This window comes from Protopterus annectens, chromosome 2.part2 (genome assembly GCF_019279795.1).
Source record: "Protopterus annectens isolate FY-2018-M chromosome 2.part2, PAN1.0, whole genome shotgun sequence".
Taxonomy (NCBI): domain Eukaryota; kingdom Metazoa; phylum Chordata; order Ceratodontiformes; family Protopteridae; genus Protopterus; species Protopterus annectens.
The window spans coordinates 170,003,720-170,022,607 of NC_056730.1; the positions used below are offsets into that span (position 1 = coordinate 170,003,720).

Genomic DNA, 18,888 nt, shown 5'->3' on the forward strand with positions numbered 1-18,888 from the left:
GTGTAAGCGCTTAGGCTATCTGCATCTTCAATATTCTCTGACTTATTTCCTTCTATATGCTCTACATGTATGTATAGTAAAGGATTAAGGGTAGTAACCAAAACACAGAAGCTTGTCTGTATTAGGAAGGGCAACTCTGGAAGAATCAACTTGAACTAATTAAGAAGGCGCTGTCGGGGGTTCAGCGGTGTAGTGGACAACAAAAGCACTTGACTACATGCCGACCAGCACCTTAAAACAGTGTGTGCTTCTAATGAGGATGAAAACTACAAATGGTACCAATGTACTGGATGCAGAGCGCACGCTAAAATAATGGTGAGCTCTCTGGATATTATCCCTGATGAAACAGTAAACAAGTTAGTAGCTAGACCTGTACAAGCTTTGCGAGCTGAAGAGCACTCTTTACGCGTTGTACCTGAAAGACACTAGCATATAAGAACAGCTAAACACGTCTATGTGCCTGGTACGAATCTAAACAAAGGTGAACATAAAGGTAGACCTTCACCATAAGCACAGAGCTGCAATAGGATTATCTGAGGACCTGAAGAAAAAAAAAATAAAACTAACTCCACGGAGTAGGGACTCCCTCGCACACTATGAGGAGGAAATGGCGTGGTAAAGAAACTACATGGAGTTACTACCTAAAACTCGGGTGTTCTAGATGCACAGGAATGGTGAACAATTAAATACAGATAAGTAAGCAGTACAACAAATATACCAGCCTAAGTCCACCTTAGAAGTTACATATAAAACAAAAAGAAGTTGTTAAACATTGACGTTACAATAAGTAAACAGACTTACATTGCGATCACCCGGTGGGCCAGGGACAACACAGCAGCCAGGGAGAGATGCAGGATATCAAAGATGGCGCCAGGCCAAGTTACCTGAATATAAGCCTTTCGGGAAAGGAAGTGAGGAGGTGAGGGGAGGGGATAGGCAAGAAAGTGGGAGGGAGGTCAGGAATCTAGGGAGGAGGAACAGGGATAGTAGGTGAGCTAGGATACGTGATGATGTCGTAGCTAATCTAGGACTTTATAGGGGACAGAAGGAGGGCAAGAGATGAGAACAGAAGGACAAGATCGTGGAGCAGGTAAAGGATGATAATCTAAGAGACAATCAGTAAGTTATAGAGTTTAGAAGAGCTCTTGGACAGTTGCAGGTGAATGGGTAGTGATTCAGTGATTCTACAAGAATCTGTTTACAGGGGAATAGAGGTGAGAGGAAAGGGAGATAGGGTGGTAAGGGGTAGGTACAAGATCAGTCAGATATTGGACAGGTAGAGTAGGAAAAGAGACGTCAGAATTAAGCAGTAGTGAGGGGTTGGAAACTAGTGAGGGGGAAGATAAGACAAGCAAGTAAAGGTCGCCACCTAGTGGACAAAGCTAGAAATTTGAGTTGGTAGGGAAGGTACAAAAGTAAGAAATGAGTAAGGTAGTGTTTAGTAACAACGGAGTGGAGTGATTTATTTATAGGGGAGAGCAGGGCCTGGCTGCTGGATGCCTAGCTTGGGAGAGGGCCTTTTGTACACAAACCAGAACAGGTGATAAAACAGTTCATTACACCGAGGATTGTAAATACACGTACTTCCTTGAGTCCTTTTGTAAGAGGGACTTGGAGAGTTTGACAGGATTATCTTCAGAGAGCAGCTCAGATAGCTGGGTTTACTAGCAGGGGGTCCCTTTTGACCAGGCAGGTAGGTTCTCGGTCATAAAATGAAGGAAGGAGGTTGAGAGATTGCAATCATCCGGTGGGCCAGGGACAACACAGCAGCCAGGGAGAGATGCAGGATATCAAAAGTTCTTTGATGCTGTGCCACAGATCCGAGTACATTAGCTGGATCCCTTTAGCCTCAGTAATGGTGGCTCTCAAGATTAGTCAGTATTCATTTTTAAGGGAGACAATCCCATATTTTATATTCAGGTTCGAATTCACCTTATATCGCAGCAGGTGACCACTAATTATATTAATCGAGAAATCTAGATTCGTGCAAGTGGGCAATTCATGCATTGACAGGACAGGTAGATAATATGTTTATCTTCATTTACATTACCCACAGTAAACCAATTTTACTGCTTAGAATCTATATTCCCAGTCATAACAACTTAGAACTGTTGTAATCCTTATTTTATTTTTAGCTTTAATGATTATTTAATTATTGATGGTAACTGGAATGCCACTCTGAATGACCAATTGGAGAGGAAATCTCAATCCCAACTAGTTACTACTGTCTATAAAATGTCACTGAAATCAGAGAGACATTGATCTAATCAAACCCTTCAGATTCTTATACCCAGTGTCACACAGAGTTTCATTATTTCCTCTATGCGAAAAATCCAGGTCCAGGACAAATTTCTTCAGTCTCTAATGCTCTTCCTCAACGGTTAAAGACTACATAATTGAACAACAATTCCTATCAGCTCGTTCGAGAAAACAAACTCCATTTAGTGGATTTCCTTTCTCTCCCATGACAAGGATAGACCTTGACACTGAACCCTAATCTGCTATGAAAGCCACAAGTTAGAACTGTCATTGGTAGTTATACAAGGTCCTAGAAAATCTGTCTACTCACTGAATTAATAAAGACATTCAATCGACAGCTTTCAAGGCAAAAACTGAGGACACGGATTATTCAAGCTCTCTTTTTCTAACAGAAATTACTGAGAGAGGGAACTATTCAACCAAAATAAAATTCTAGAAAAAATATTTAACTTTACAGCAGGATGGAGCAATACAATAAATCACTACAGCCAAAATTTAAGGCTAGCCTGAATTCCCACCTTTCCTATTATGATGCTAGACCCAGAGTTCACAAAACAGTCAACTTCCCTCTAGGTATCTAGCTAGGCAATAACATGCCCAAAAGCCCAGAAAAGTTATCTCAGCATTAAAAGTAGACAGTAAAATAATACAACATAACAGTCCTATGTTTAACTCCTTTGGTAAAAGGTTTTGGAATCTTGATTATTGAACTACTAATTTTACAATCACATTAACTGCTTTGTTGGTCACATGTTTCTGGATGTTACAGCACCATTTAAACATATTGTTAATGCTATCAGCTCTGTGAAAAACTATAAAGATCCTGGACCTAACACATATACTACTGAATTTTCTAAGTCTAAGTTAGTTACCCTCTTAATTTATTATACATACTCTTATTGTAAACTGATATGTATTGTTATCAGTAGCTTATGGGTCTAGTGGGACTTGCCAGCTCAACAAACAAATAAAGTAAAATTCAACTATTTTTTCAAGTGTTTTTATTAGAAAACTAATAAAATATCTGACAAAAACATATTATATTTTAGTATTGATCAAGCTTAGTGTACACATTTTGCTGCTACACTGTAACCACTAAGATGTGTGCCTCCTTTTAGCTCCTTAGGCTCTTGTCAGTATATTCTTCTACTCTGAGGATTCAGGTATTTCTGGCTGATCTACCTTTTCCCTTACTATCTACCTACATCTTTTTAAAGCTATCCTGAGCTTCCCTTACATTTCCCCACATTTTCCTTGCCTACAAATGATAAAATGTTGCCAGTAACACTTCTGAATGCGGCATTAAGATCATTTTTTTCATTGTCAATTACAGCAGTGCCATCTGCTTGTTCTTGGCAGCTCAGGTGGATGTAAAAGATCCCACAACCTACACAGAACAGCAGGGGGTGTTCACTGATGCCCTGACCAAATTTCCCCTAATAGTATAAATACCATTTTGGCTCTCCACTGAAAACAAGCTACAAACCCAGGGGACTCACCAGGTCAACAATGGACAGATAGACAAATCTGCTAACATGACAGAAGAATCCAGTATGTTTTTCTAAGCAGAACAGTAAAGGGGTCTGCTCCTCCTTCCCAAACACTTTAATGATTTGTACACCACAGCTCCTCTAATGGACTTATGGTCTAGTAATAAAACTCCAGACAAGTTTTGCAAATTATAGGACAGTTTTGTTTCACAATAAAAACTTATTTTAAACAATTCCTTTAAATACAGAAAAAGTGCATGAGTAACTTCAGTCATTTTTCTTCTCCCAGACACTATGCAGTAATTTCACTCTGCTGAGTGTCTGTGACAGCAGAGTCCGCAGCACGAGACAAGACCTCAACCTCTGAGTGGAAGAAAAGCTTCCGATTGTTTACTAATGTTACCACTGGTTCTCCAAAACATTCATCACTTTCATCACTCCATCTCAGTGTTTCATTAATATGGGTCTGCTGATGATGAGATTTGAGAATTGACAGCCTTGTGAAACTTTTGTCACATTCTGTACATTTAAAAGGTCTCTCACCGGAATGAATTCGCATGTGGTTTACTAGGATGTGTTTGTGTGTAAATCTTTTGCCACATTCATTACAGCTATATGGTCTCTCACCAGTATGACTTCGCATGTGGGACTTCAGGTTTGACAATTGAGTAAAACTCTTGTCACATATAAAACACTTGTACGGTTTCTCCTTAACTTGATTCTCTGGGTATATTCTGAGATGGTCAAACTGAATAAAATTATCATTTTTATTGCACTTACTTGGCTTCCCTTCAATGTGCCCTTGCAGATGAGATTTAAGAATTGAAAGTCGAGTAAAACTTTTATCACACTGAATACATTTAAATGGTCTTTCTCCAGAATGAATTCTTTGATGATTTATTAAGATGTGTTTATGCGTAAATCCTTTGTCACAATCAGTACATTTGTAAGGTCTTTCTCCTGTGTGACTCCGTAGATGGGATTTCAGGTTTGACAATCGTGTAAAACTCTTGTTGCATTCATTACATGTGTAAGACTTTTCCTCAGGGCTGGGAAAAATTAAGGCTTTAGCATGTTTCATTACAGAAGTATTCTCACATTTTGTTAATGAATACGATTTTGTGTCAATGTGGTTCTGGACAGGAGTCTGCAGAAATGATAGCTGACTAACTCTGCTTTTACAATTATCAGCATTCTTAACATTCTGAAAATGCAAAGAGTACTTAAGTGTCTCTTCTGAAAATTTCATGTTACATTCAGTATGTTTATACTGCTTACCTTTAGCATGAATTTGTAGGTGCGACTTGAGTATTGACAGTCGAGTAAAACTTTTGCCACATTCAGTACAATTAAATGGTCTCTCTCCGGAGTGAATTCGCTTATGATTTACTAGAATATGCTTATGTGAAAATCCCTTATCACATTCAGTGCAAATATATGGCCTTTCTCCAGTGTGGCATCTTAAATGGGATTTTAGGTTTGAAAGTTGAGTAAAACTTTTGTCACATTCACTACATTCATATGTTCTTGCTCCATGGTGACTTTGGTGATGCTTTGCAAAGAAATTCTGCTCTTCTAAACTCTTGTCATATTCAGAGCCTTTAAATGGACTTTCTCCAGCACAAGTCTGCTGATGTTTTATGAAGTTACTCAACAACACAAAACTCTCATTACACTCAAAACATTTGTATGGGCTTTCACTTTGTGGAGAACAATGACGTTTTATGACATTTTCATGTAACTGGAAATGCTTGTTACAGTCAGTACTTGAGCAAAATTCTTTTTCAGAATGGCTTGGTTGTTGAAAATCTTGTTTAATTGAGAAGTTATGAATCTGACAACTATTACTGCATTTTAATTTCTCTCTCTCATGTAAATGGGCAGCCATGTGAAAGAGATGCCAGTCTTTACATTTTCCCTTAGACTGATGACAATTACGAGGTGTTGCTGTTTTATCACACTTTAGATACTTTCCAAATAATAACTGCTTGTGTAGATTTCCAGATTCTATACTTCTGGTGACTAAATAAAGGCAAGAAAAAAGACAGTTAGCATTTTACTACACTCTGCTACAAATGTATTTTCTGAGAGAGACAATTTTGCAGCTAAATAAATTTAGGATCAAACCTTAAACACTATTATATTCTCAACAGCATCCACTCACTGTTTATTCTGTTATGAACATTACACAATTATCTGCAGCTATGAAACAAATGTTTACAGTTTGCATCAATTTAAATAATTCTATTTGTCATATATTCCATTGTGCATTAAGCATATATTTCTATGAATTTTAGCTGGATCATTTTTCAATGATCATTGATCCTCAAAAACATTTTAACCCCCTACCAAACCATATTATTACGGTAATAAAACCATAGTTAATAAACCTGCAAAGTTTTTTTTAAATAAGATCTATGGCTCTATTACCATCAGCAAATTGCTGAACTCCAACACGCATTCATACATTCATACTTCAGAAAGTTAGCTAACAGGAGTTGTTATTATAAAGGAAAGAGGGATGCTAAAGCTCACCTTATGGCAGACTGTAAAATTATACAATTTGTTTAGGGAAGTCAAACTGAAAATAAATAGCATGACATATTTCATGCTCATAGTCACTGCATCTCTATTTTCAATCACAAGCAATGCAAACTCCAACTAGTCAAGCAATCATAGGGACCATAATAGGCCTAGCAATTTATAACTTTAAGAAGAAACACATAAAAGTTCTTATCTCCCTTTAAGAGCACTTAAAAAAGTGCCCACTACCCAAATAAATCAGGGATGTACAGTACATGATAATCCTGGTGTAAATATTTGTCTTCCCATCCAATTCCATCCAATCATTAACACTGGCCTTGAAGCCAAAGCAGTACTTTGTTTGACCTGTAGTGGTAACTTATTTCATAGGCTGGAATAAATTAGGCTGGTAACTTATCCCTCCAGCACGTCTTGTTTATTTGTTGGTGCAAATTTATGTCCTTCGTATACAGTGGATATAAAAAGTGTACATAACCCTGTTAAAATGCCAGGTTTTTGTGATAGAAAAAAATGAAACCATAATAAATCATTTCAAAACTTTTCCCACCTTTAATGTGACCTTTAACCTGTACAATTCAATTGAAAAACAAATCTGTTAGGGGAAAAAATATATATATAAAAAAAGTACAATACATTGGTTGCATAAGTGTGCACACCCTTAAACTAATACTTTGTTGAAGCACCCTTTGATTTAATTACAGCATTCAGTCTTCCTGGGTAGGAGTATCAGCATGGCACATCTTGACTTGACAATATTTGCCCACTCTTCCTTGCAAAAGTGCTCCAAATCTGTCAGATTGTGAGGGCATCTCTTGTGCACAGCCCTCTTCAGGTCACCCCACAGATTTTCTATTGGATTTGGGTCCGGGCACTGGCTGGGCCATTCCAAAACTTTAATTTTCTTTTGGTGAAGCCATTCTTTTGTTGATTTGGATGTATGCTTGGGGTCATTGTCGAACTGAAAGGTGAAATTCCTCTTCATCTTCACCTTTCTAGCAGACGCCTGAAGGTTTTGGACCAAAAGTGACCAGTATTTGGAACTGTTCATAATTCCCTCCACCTTGACTAAAGCCAGAGTTCCAGCTGAAGAAAATAAACCCTAAAGCACGATACTACCACCACCATGCTTCACTGTGGGGATGGTGTTCGTTTGGTGATGCAAAGTGTTGTTTTTGTGCCAAACATACCTTTTGGAATTGTGGCCAAAAAGTTCAACCTTGGTCTCATCAGACCATAACACATTTTCCCACATGCTTTTGGGAAACTATGTATTGTTTTGCCAATTTTAGCCGGGCCTGGATGTTTTTCTGTGTAAGAAAAGGCTTCAGTCTTGCAACCCTATCCCACAGTTCAGACATATGGGGAATAAGGGAGATTGTTGTCACATGTAGTACACAACCAGTACTTGCCAGAAATTCCTACAGCTCCTTCAGTGTTGCTCTAGTTCTCTTGGCAGCCTCCCTGACCAGTTTTCATCTTATCTTTTCATTACTTTTGGAGGGACGACCAGTTCTTTGCAACGTCACTGTTGTCCCGTATTTTCTCCACTTTTTGATGACTGTTTTCACTGTGTTCCATGGTATATCCAGTGCTGTGGAAATTTTTTGTACCCTTCTCCTGACTGACACCTTTAAACAATGAGATCCATTTGATGCTTTGTAAGCTCTCTGCAAACCATGGCTTTGGCTGAAGCAGGCAACTGAGTACGTCAGGAAAATCCCACTAGGACAGCTGAACTTTATTTGGGCTTAATCAGAGTCTCTTTAATTGATAGCAGGTGTGTACCCAAGAAGACTGACTGCTGTAATTAAATCAAAAGGTGCTTTAACAAAGTATTAGTTTAAAGGTGTGCACACTTATGCAACCACCTTATTGTACGTTTTTTAATTCTTTATATTTTTCCCCTAACAGATTTGTTTGTTTTTCAATTGAATTGTACAGGTTATAGGTCAAATTAAAGGTGTGAAAAGTTTTGAAATGGTTTATTGTGGTTTCATTATTATACATCGCAAAAACCTGACATTTTAACAGGAGTGTGTACACATTTTATATCCACTGTAGGTATTGTAAAACCACTGGTTTTGTGAAGAAATAGGAAGTCAAAGGATGACTAAGTTTCTTCTAGTTCAAAAAGTGAGACACAACCATACCACATACCTGAATGTACTGGAGTCGCTCACAGTATTGCCCAACACCATATTCATGAGTGATTTCAACTATCCTGCCATAAACTAGGACACATACATAACCACTAATATACAGGCTCAAAGATCCCTGGATTTTGTCAATGCAAACACCCTGGAACAACTAGTCTGCACACCTACCTAGGGTGCAACTACCCTGGATCTGATACTCTCAAATATGAGGAAGTATTGCACCCCCCCCCTTATTTAATGTCCTCACTGGTGAGATAAGATCAGATCACAAACTAGTCACCCTCGAAATAAATATAAATGCTGAACACCTAGCAATCCACAGAAACTTTAAGAACTTTTCCAAGGCTAACTACCTTCCTATTAAGCAATAGCATAGCTAAATTCCAAGACCCCCAAATTTAGAGAACATTGTGGCCTATGGACGAGTGATTACAGAAATCCTATACAAGCATGTAAATAAATGCAGAGAAGCAGCAGTACCAAACCAAAATAAACTCAGGGCAAACTTCAAAAGCATTGTAGACCCCAGTATACATAGGCTGTTCAACAGAAGAAAGAAAATCCTGTCTAAAAACAAGAATGGCTATGCCCAAATGACAAACTCCATCAGTTTCAACAAGCAACTCAGGGGACTAATCAAGTCCACCAAAGCCAATTTTGATGCAGAAAATAGCCTCCCAGTCTAAGGATACCCATAAGGCATTTTTCAGTTATATATGCAACCTTAGAGGGAACAACCAACAGTGTGCTGAACTAACAGTAAATGAAACTTCCTATACTTATCTGGGGTATACAGCAAATTTGCTGGTCAATAAATTTACCTCCAAATTCACCATTATCACCCCAGTCCCCCCCAAGGAAATACCCCCTTCTCCCTCAGCTATCACTAAAGAGTAGGTCCTCACTGCACTCTCCAGAGCTACAAACGCTGCATCAGTGGGTCCTGATAATATACCAGGATGCCTCCTAACAGCTTAAAACACAACCTCTCAGGCCACTAGAATTTCTGTTCAACACAGCCTCCAGACGTGCTTCATCCCTAGGGAATAAAGGACTGCAATGGTCATCACTCTACACAAAGGTATACCATCAACAGACCCAGGGAACTACAGACCCATACGTTTGACTTGTCTTATATGCAAGGCCATGGAAAGATGAATAGAGATAGGAAATCTTCAAAACTGTGGACCCATCCTAGTCTGGTTTCATCAAGGACAAGTTATGCCTACTAAATTTGGTGGACTTCTTTGAGAAGGTCATTAGAGTCATAGAAGTGGCCTAGCCAAGCATTAATCCCTATGTCACCCAATGGATAGCCAAATGGCTCACAGATGGGACACGTAAAGTTAGGGTGGGGGAATCCATCTCCACCAAGAGGCCTGTTACTAGTGGTGTCCCCCAGGGCTTGGTACTGGGACATATCCTGTTTGGAATATACTTCTCTGAAATCTAGGCAAATGTAAGGGGCCACTGGCTGACCAAATCTGCTGAGTGCAAGTTGTGTGCAATCACTGAATCCCCCAAAGATGTTGATATCCACCAGGAGGATAAATAACTGATGCCAGAACCATGGTCTAAAACTCAAGGAAAACAAAATGCATAGTATACCCTTTGGGAAGACAAACACCCCTGCATATTACAACACTGATGACATTCTCCTAAGAGTAGACCTAGTGGTAAGGGACTTGGGAACTCAGGTTGACAGTAACCTGAACTTTGATCACCATTAGTCCATGGTAGTGAGAAAAACCTTCTACATGGTACAACTTATAACTAAGGGCATGGCATCTAGGTCTAAGATCCCTTTGGCATGTACCTGACCAGGCATCTGCAACATCTGGAGGAGCCAGAGATTCCTCACTAAAAGAACACAGGGTGTGAATAATACATCCTAGGTGGACCACATCAGTGCCCTGTACTCTGGTCTCCTACAGACTACAGAACAGTAATCTATGCCTTACCTAAAAGACATTCTCCAGTCCAGCTCTGATGGATCTGCTACGCAGTTGCAAAACAAATAGGAAGAGAATTACCCATTCTAGGTATCTAAACCTCCTCTGTGACATGAAGAAATCATGTTGGAGGGACAGGTGCGCCTCTCGGAGTATACAGAGTGATACTAGGTTTGAGATGGAGGGACAGGAAGTAAGGTTATAGAGTATAGTGTGTGTAATATGTAACTGTGGAATTTGTTGTTGTTTTTGGAATTCAGGCCAAAGTAAAGACTTAAGAGCGAGGCAGTGGTGTGATTTACATGGTCGACTGAAGGCAAATCTAGCTTTTTTGTGGTAGGTTTGTTCTAATTTGGAGAGGAAAAATGACTGATGGTTAGCGAGTACTTGAGCTGCATACAGAAGACAGGGCAAGAGGAGATATATAGCAAGGGAGGGTTTGGTGGTTTCTGAGAGTAGTTTATGATTATGGTACAGAAGTTCAAGTTTTTGGTTGGTTTTCTTTATACACTGATTGATATGCATGTTGAACTTTAGTTTGTCATCGATAGTTACACCAAGTAATTTAGTATAGGATTCAGGTGTGATGGTAATATTGTTATGTGAGGTAATAGAGAAGAAGGATTTAAGATGAATCATTTTTTTGGAAGGAAAAGTTTTTAATTATTTAAACATTGGTTAAGAATTGCTACAAGTTGTATGACAATCATTTAATTTTTAGAGAAATTTTAGTTTGTAGACAAATACAAACTGGAATTGCAACATGAAGTGAGGGAAAAAACAGGCTTATGGTACAGTGAGAGAGAGAGTCAAGGAAAAGAATATAAGTAAGGAAGCAAGTGAAGAAGGGAGAGTAAGGAGTTATAAGGAATGAAACTGTACTTGTTCACATTTAGGGATATAGTTCATCTGGTTTTGAGCAAGAACAGAGAGAGATTTTATATAAGAAGTCTTTCAGAGTGGTTTTCAAATATGGAAGGGAAGGTACTGACCTGATGGATACAGGTAAGGAGTCTTAGGCCTCAGCAACCTTGTACAAGTATAGACAGTGCCCAGTACATTTGACGAGTTTGTAGACAGGAGTTTTTGGTCACTGAATTGCAATGTCCAACTGGAAACATAGTTATGTAGAATGTTTTTTAGTGCTGGACAGGCAAGCAGATGGATGCTGGATAATTTTATAGATGGTAAGAAGTTGTGTATATGTTAGCTGATGAGGCAGTTCTAACCAATTTAGGTTTTTATTGTTGTACAGTGATGGGTTCTGAAAGGGGCATTTGCTGCAAATTTAGCAACTTTGTTATAACACTGTTCAAATTTTCATTTTTGTGAAGCCTGGAGGTTAGAGAGGATGGGAGCACCATAAAAATGTGTGGAGAGGAGATAAGTAGTGGCAAGTGTAGTTTTAGTTGCGTCAGTGAGAAAGTATTTGCTCTATAAAGAATCCCTAGTTTTTGACGAGTTTTTCTTGGGTTCCCTTTATAATTTCGAAATACTGAAATCCCGACTTTCAGTATTTTGAAATTATAATACTGAAGTTCTGAAATTCTGAAACATCAAAAGTGCGAAATCAAAATACTGAAGTTCGGAGCTTCTGGTGTTGTGGTGTGTGAATGCATAGGTGCAAGTGTAGGTAAGTACGTATGAGTGTGTTGGTTAAGGGCTTTAGTGCATGTTAGTGTATGTTTTGGATGCGATATGTGTGTGTGTGTGTGTGTGTGTGCAAGGGGCTGTGAAATGTGTGCAAGTTACGTTTGTGTGTGTGATTTTGGAGTTAGTGTATATATATATATATATATATATATATATATATATATATATATATAATTAGGGGAGTGTGGGGGGCGCAGTGTAGGATTGTTTGATTGTGGGGGTGGTGTATTTGCACTGTAGGTTCACGGTTATGGGGTTTCGGTATTTAAAGGTTTTGGCTATAGAATTTCAAAATACTGAAATTTGAGATTTCAGTATTTCGGGATTCTATAGTGAACCCATTTTTCTTTTGCAATTTTGTATATGCAGGTCAAATGTAAGATTGTAATCCACTATCATTCCTGATAATTTGCTATGAGACGTGACTTCAATGGTTGTATTATAAAGACAGAGGACTTTAAATTTTTTTTTTTTCATGAGAGAGGGATTTGAGGAAAAACAGCAGTAGTTTTGTCTTTTTTAAGTTGAGCACGAGTTGCGAGTTATAAAGGCATGTTCCAGTGGCTGTTAAAAGTTTCCCGACTAATGTTTTGGAGGTGTACTATGTTGTCAGATGCACAAATGAGAGTGGGATCATCTGTGTATTGTATTAGAGTGGCCTGTTGTGTGGAATTGATGTAAAGAGGGTGTTGGTGAAAATGTTAAACAGGAAGGAACCAAGGATAGAGCCGTGAGGTACACTGGTGGTGACCGGGAGGTAAGGAGACAGTGTGGAGTGCCATTTTAGTGACTGTTAAGTACTGGACAGGTAGCTTTTGAATCACAGAAGGGTGAGCTGAGAAAGATCTAGTGAGGACATTGGAAGTAGACGTTTGCTGTGACAAACTGTGTCAAAGGCTTCAGACAATTCTTGAAGTAAGGAAGAGACAAGTTGATCGTTATCTCTAGCCTTACTGACAGTATCTATATAGGTTAGATAAGCAGTGCTAGTACTATGGGAAGGACAGAAGCCATGTAGTGCAGGGGACAGAAGTTCTTGCTGCAGGACATAGTTTACCAATTGTTTTTAAACACATTTTTCAGGAATTTTGGCAAGGGGAGATAAGATTGCTATAGGTCTAAAGTTATTAATGTCTGACGAATTTCCTCTTTTCAGCATAGAGAGAATATGTGATTTTTTTCCAAAGAGATGGAATGTGAGACTCCTGGAATCACCTATTTATAAGGATTAAGACAAGATAGGCAATGCTATTGGCTACTATTTTTAGGTACTTGCTTGGAAGTTCATCAGCTGAAAATACGCAATATTTAAGTTTGTTTAGGATGTGGGTACAGGTATGAAAGTGAAAACAGATATGGGGATATATGGCTGTTGGACAGTGTTGGGATTATATACTGAGAAATCCTTGGTTAGAGATGCTATAATATCTATACAATAAGAGCTGAACTGTATTGCAGTTTCGAGTGGTGAGTTACTGGTAGGGGGGTTTGGGATGAATTTTTGGCCAGGATGTAAGATTTCTTTAATGGATGCCCAAAATTGTCTAGGGTTGTGTTTAGTATTATTCTGAACGTTATTATAGTATATTTCTTTTTTGCCCTCATTTACTTGCTTTTTAGTACCATGAAGCATTCTGATGTTTTCAAGATACTGAGGTGTTTTATATTTTTGCCATTCTTTTCAAGCTTCTTCTCTATCCTGCATTAGCATTCTACTTTTTTTGGATAGCCAAATTGCATTATTTATTTTTAGTCTCTTCCTTGTAGGAGGTGCAAGGCTATTTAGGATAACTTCAGTTTTAAGTTTTACTTTAATTTTTTTTTTTTTTTAGTTTTTTAAGTTTTACTTATAATGTATAGTTAATAAAAGACAGCGCAGTAATGAACATTTCTGGGTTAAACTTGGAAAGGCTGCAAGTTATTTTACAAACATGCTGTTTAACTGGTTGTGTGAGATGTCTGGTCGTTTACACTGGGAGATGATCACTGAGACAGTCTGACACTGTACCTGTGGTGGAGTATTTGCTAGGATATGATACTAGGATCCAGTCTAATAGGGAATTTGAGGTCTTGCTACAGTGTGGGACTATTAGTATGCAATAAATAAATAAAATAAATAAATATAAGTTCATGCTAAATGCAGGGGAGCTAGAGTTTATGCCTAAACAACTGACATTTACATCACCTAATACTATTTTTTTCTTCTGGAAATGTTATGCATATCCAATGGAGGATATCTTCCAGTATAGCTATATTGTTACTTGGAGGGATGTAAAAGAGTAATACATACTTGTTTACATTTTTTTATTTTGAGAAAAGCAATAACAAGCTCTGCTGAATTGAAATTTGGAATTGGTTTGCTATAAGGGTAAATGTAGTACGTGTTGGGAAACATTAAAGCATAGCAGTACCACCTTTCTTCTTTACATGTTCATTATGCAGGATATTGTAGCCAGAAGGTATAGCTTTAGAGTCATGTATGCTGGGTTTAAGCCCAGTTTCAGTCACAGCAAGAACATCAGGCTTATGTTGGGTAATCCAGGCATGTAGTTCTGCTGTTTTATTTATTTTACTTCTAACATTTATTGCAGCAAAAAAGTACAGTTTTGTACCTACCATAAATGTAGATGTCCGATAGGTATGCATCTGCAGTCCTAACATATGGGTTGTCCTGCCTCAGGCAGCCCTTCGGTCGGCCGGATTCCAAAGTCTGGGTCTGGCCTCGGCTGATGTCACACTTCACCCGATGTCATAACTGCTGTTTATTGGGTATAAAGGCATCAGCCGATGCCATTTTCCTCAGTGTTTCTTGCCCCAGATGCCAGGTGCCCTCTAGTAAGGCTAAATTTGGATAAATGCAAATAATTCCAAACAGTAGAGAGCAAACAATATAAAAATATATATATATATACATATATACAAACAAATACACCATAATAGATTCCCCCAGCTAGCTAAAAGAGGGGTAAATACCCTAGGAATACCACAGAGGGGAAGGAGGGTGGGTAATCCTGACTGCAGATGCATACCTATCGGACATCTACATTTATGGTAGGTACAAAACTGTACTATGTCCTTCAAGGATGCATCTGCAGTCCTAACATATGGGTAGAATACCATAGCCAAACTGGGGGAGGAGGCACTAAGATAAAGATGGTGTAGTTAAGATCCCTTGCAAAACAGCAGTTGCAAAACCTGCTCGGGATCTAGAGTATAAGGGAATATTGTAATGCTTGGCAAATGTATGCACGGAGCTCCAAGTAGCAAGCTTCTAAAATGTCTTTGGTAGCCACTCCTCGTAGGAAAGCTGTAGTGGTGGCTGTAGCTCTTGTGGAATGAGGTCTGATATTATCAGTTGTCTTTCCATGAAAAGAGTAGCAAAATCGAATGCAATTTCCTATCCATTTTGAGATTGTCTGTTTTGAAATTGCTTTTCCTTGCATTCCTGTTGCATATGCTACCAGAAGCTGGTCAGTTTTTCTGCTGGTCTTAGTTCTGTCCAGATAGTAGCGTAATTGTCTGTGCACATCCAAGGTATGTAGCAGTCTTTCCCCCCTGTTCTGTGGGTTGCGGAAGAATGTAGGTAAATTAATCGCTTGGTTCAATGATACTCTGGAGACCACTTTTGGCATAAAGGTAGGGTTAGTTCTCAGAGAGACTCTGTCCTGATGGAAGATAAGGAAGGGTTGTACTGCCATTAATGCCTGTAACTCAGATACCCTTCTTGCTGAAGTAATTGCTAGCAGGAAAGCAGTTTTCCAAGACAAGAATTGTAATTCTGCTGTTGCTGCTGGTTCAAAAGGGGGAAGTGTTAACTTTTCCAGCACAAAGTTGAGATCCCATGTAGGTAAAGGTGGTTTTCCTTGGAGGCTTTACATTTTTGATTCCTCTCAAGAACTGCCTGAGTAGAGGATAAGAGAAGACAGGAGGATCCATGTTGTATTCTGCTGAAATTGCTGATGCATGAATCTTAATGGAGGAGTAAGACAGGCCATTGTGGAACAGCTCTGCTAAATATTCCAGGATGTGTGCTATGTTTGCCAATGAGATATTTTCTCCCTTTGCTGCACTCCAAATAAGGTATCTTTTCCACTTGGCTGAATAAGTCTTCCTTGTGGAGGGTCTGCGTGCCTCCAGGATAATGTCCTTAACCCTCCGAGATAAACCTGGGTTATTTTGTTTTATGCAATATTCCAAGTAGCTAGCTGCAGTGTTTTCAAGTTTGGATGTAGGATCTTGTAGTTGTCCTGTGTTAGTAGTAAGGGACATAGAGGTAGATGACATGCGTGTGTCCGGGACATGCTTCTCAGAAGCGGGTACCAATGTTGCCTCGGCCAGTCTGGAGCTATCAGAATTACCCTTGGCTGATCCTCTCTGATCTTCAGTAGAACTTTGTACATCAAGGGAAGAGGTGGGAATGCATATGCTGTCAGGTTTTTCCAGCTGAAGGAAAGGGAGTCCACCCTCCAAGCAAGTGGGTGGTATGCTCTTGTGCAGAATTTCTTCAATTGGTGATTGTGTGGGGAGGCGAACAGGTCTATCTGTGGTAGTCCCCATTTCTTTGGTATGGCTTTGAAGATATCTGGATGCAGCATCCATTCGTGAGCATCCGTGGTAGTTCTGCTTAAGGTGTCTGCTAGAGAATTTTCTTTTCCTGGTACAAATCTGGCCTGAAGTTGAATGTTGAGGTTCAGGGCCACATTCCACAGGTCCATTGCCATCCGGCATAGAGGATATGAATGTGTACCTCCCTGTTTGTTGATGTACCACATGACTGTGGTATTGTCCGTCCTTATCAGCAGATGACCCTGTTGAAGGAGTGGTCTGAATGCCTGGATCGCATGTTTCACTGCCAGCATCTCCTTTAGATTTATGTGTAGATTCAGCTGGTCTTGGGTCCATAGGCCTTGTATACACTTGTCCACCATGTGTGCCCCCATCCTAGGTCTGAGGCGTCCGTGGTGATGGTCTGGCTTGGATGTGGTTTGTGGAAAGGCAAGCCTCTGTTCAACTGACAGGCCTGAGCCCACCACAGGAATTCTTGTTTCAGGCATGGAATTATTGGAATCTGGGCTTCTAGACTGTGCTTGTGTTGAGACCATACATTCCTTAGATACCATTGTAGCTTTCTCATATGCAGCCTGGCATGCGGAACCAATATTATGCAGGATGCCATGTAGCCCAGGGCTTGCAGGACTTTCCTTGCAGTAAGCTGAGTTTGTGTTGTTAATGCCATGAAGTAGACTGGTAGTTGCTTTTGTTTTTCTTCTGTGAGAAAAGCCATCTGAGTTGATGTGTCTAATTCTGCACCCAAGAATGTTATCCTTTGGGGTGGTACTAGTCTTGACTTTTGCATGTTGACTGTGTATCCCAAGGCTTGCAACAGTTGTATGACATTTTCCAAATCTTTTGTTAACTTTGCCTTGTTGTCCGCTTGTATTAGGCAGTCGTCCAGGTATGGGTAAATCTGAATTCCCTGAAGTCTGCAATGAGCAATTACTGATGCCAGGCATTTTGTGAATACTCTGGGCAGTAGATAAGCCAAAAGGCAATGCTGAGAATTGATAATGCTCTGATCCTGCAAGAAATCTGAGGTGTCTTCTGCAATCTGGTCGTATAGGGACGTGCAGGTATGCCTCCTTGAGATCTAGAGTCACCAGCCAAGACTCCTTGCCCAGCATGGGAAGAAGTTGCTGGAGGGTCAGCATTTTGAATTTTGGAACAATGAGGTATGTGTTCAGTGCGGACAAATCTAGAATAGGTCTCCATTGATTTTCTTTTCTTGGTACAAGGAAAAGCCTGGAGTAAAATCCTTGGCCTTGCTCCATAGGTGGCACCTCTTCTATAGCTCTCATCCTTAGTAAGTTGTTGATTTGTCTTAGAGCGTCTGTTTTTTGGCTTAGTGGTAGGTTTGGCATTCCTCTCTTTTTTGGTAGAGTATGGAAGTGAAACCTGTAGCCCTTGTCTATTGTTTTGTAAAGTCCATTTGTCTCCTGTAATGTAATGCCAGTTGTCGGAGAATAAGGCTAGTTTTCCGCCCAAGGGTGCTTCCAGTTGTTCCCTGGTAGGCGGAACTAGAGCCAAGTCATTGTGTCTGCCCTGTGGAAGTGGTCGTAGTTGAATCTGTGGCAGTACTTCTCTGGTTGGTAGGTTGCCACTGACGTCCCCTGTAGGCACCCCTAGATTGACCTCGGCCTCTTGGGCGTCTATTTCTGCCTCTCTGCACTCTGGAGTTGTCTGGAAAGGACCAATTCTTCGAAGGCCAATTTCTGCTAAACCTCGGAGGTTGGACCTGTAAGAAATCCCTGACTGTTTGGACAGATTTTGCTTTTTCTTCCACCTTTTTTAGAACCTCCTGTGCAGGGGAGCCAAACAAACTTTGTTTCTCCATGGGAGCATCTAGGAGTTTTGACTTAACATGGTCTGGTAAGGATTGTTCTTTTAACCAGGCATGCCTTCAAATCACTGTTCCAGTCACAGCTGATAAGGAAGCCTCCAGTGCATCATAGCCACATTTTAAGAAATGGTTACTGACCTGCTGAGAGTTATGTACCAAATCCTGAAGGGACTTGCGGTCTAAAGGTTCAGGAGAAGATAGTTTTTTACTTAACTGGTCTAACAAAAATTCCTGGTACTGAATCATGTGAAATTGACAGTTCAAGGCCCTGGCCGAAAGAGTAGCAGAAGTATAAACCTTTTTACCCCATCTCTCTAATGCTCTAGATTCCCTTTCAGAGGGAAGAGGGTTTTTGGCAGAGGCAGCTGCCACACCTTTAGGGCCCTGTGAAATGGTTTCAGGGTCTGCAACAGGAGCCTTATACAAATGGTAGTGTG

At 39.7% G+C, this 18,888-nt stretch overlaps 1 protein-coding gene across 2 annotated transcripts in view; it reads right to left on the reverse strand.

Moving 5' to 3' along the window:
• Positions 1-3,929: 3,929 nt before the first annotated feature.
• Positions 3,930-18,888, reverse strand: part of LOC122795585 (gastrula zinc finger protein XlCGF57.1-like) — a 184,118-nt gene continuing 169,159 nt past the window's right edge. For both annotated transcript variants that reach the window (XM_044063835.1, XM_044063836.1), the window contains exon 4: positions 3,930-5,771. In XM_044063835.1, the coding sequence (XP_043919770.1) occupies positions 4,042-5,771 (1,730 nt within the window). In that variant the 3' untranslated portion in view covers positions 3,930-4,041. The remainder of the gene's footprint in view (positions 5,772-18,888) is intronic.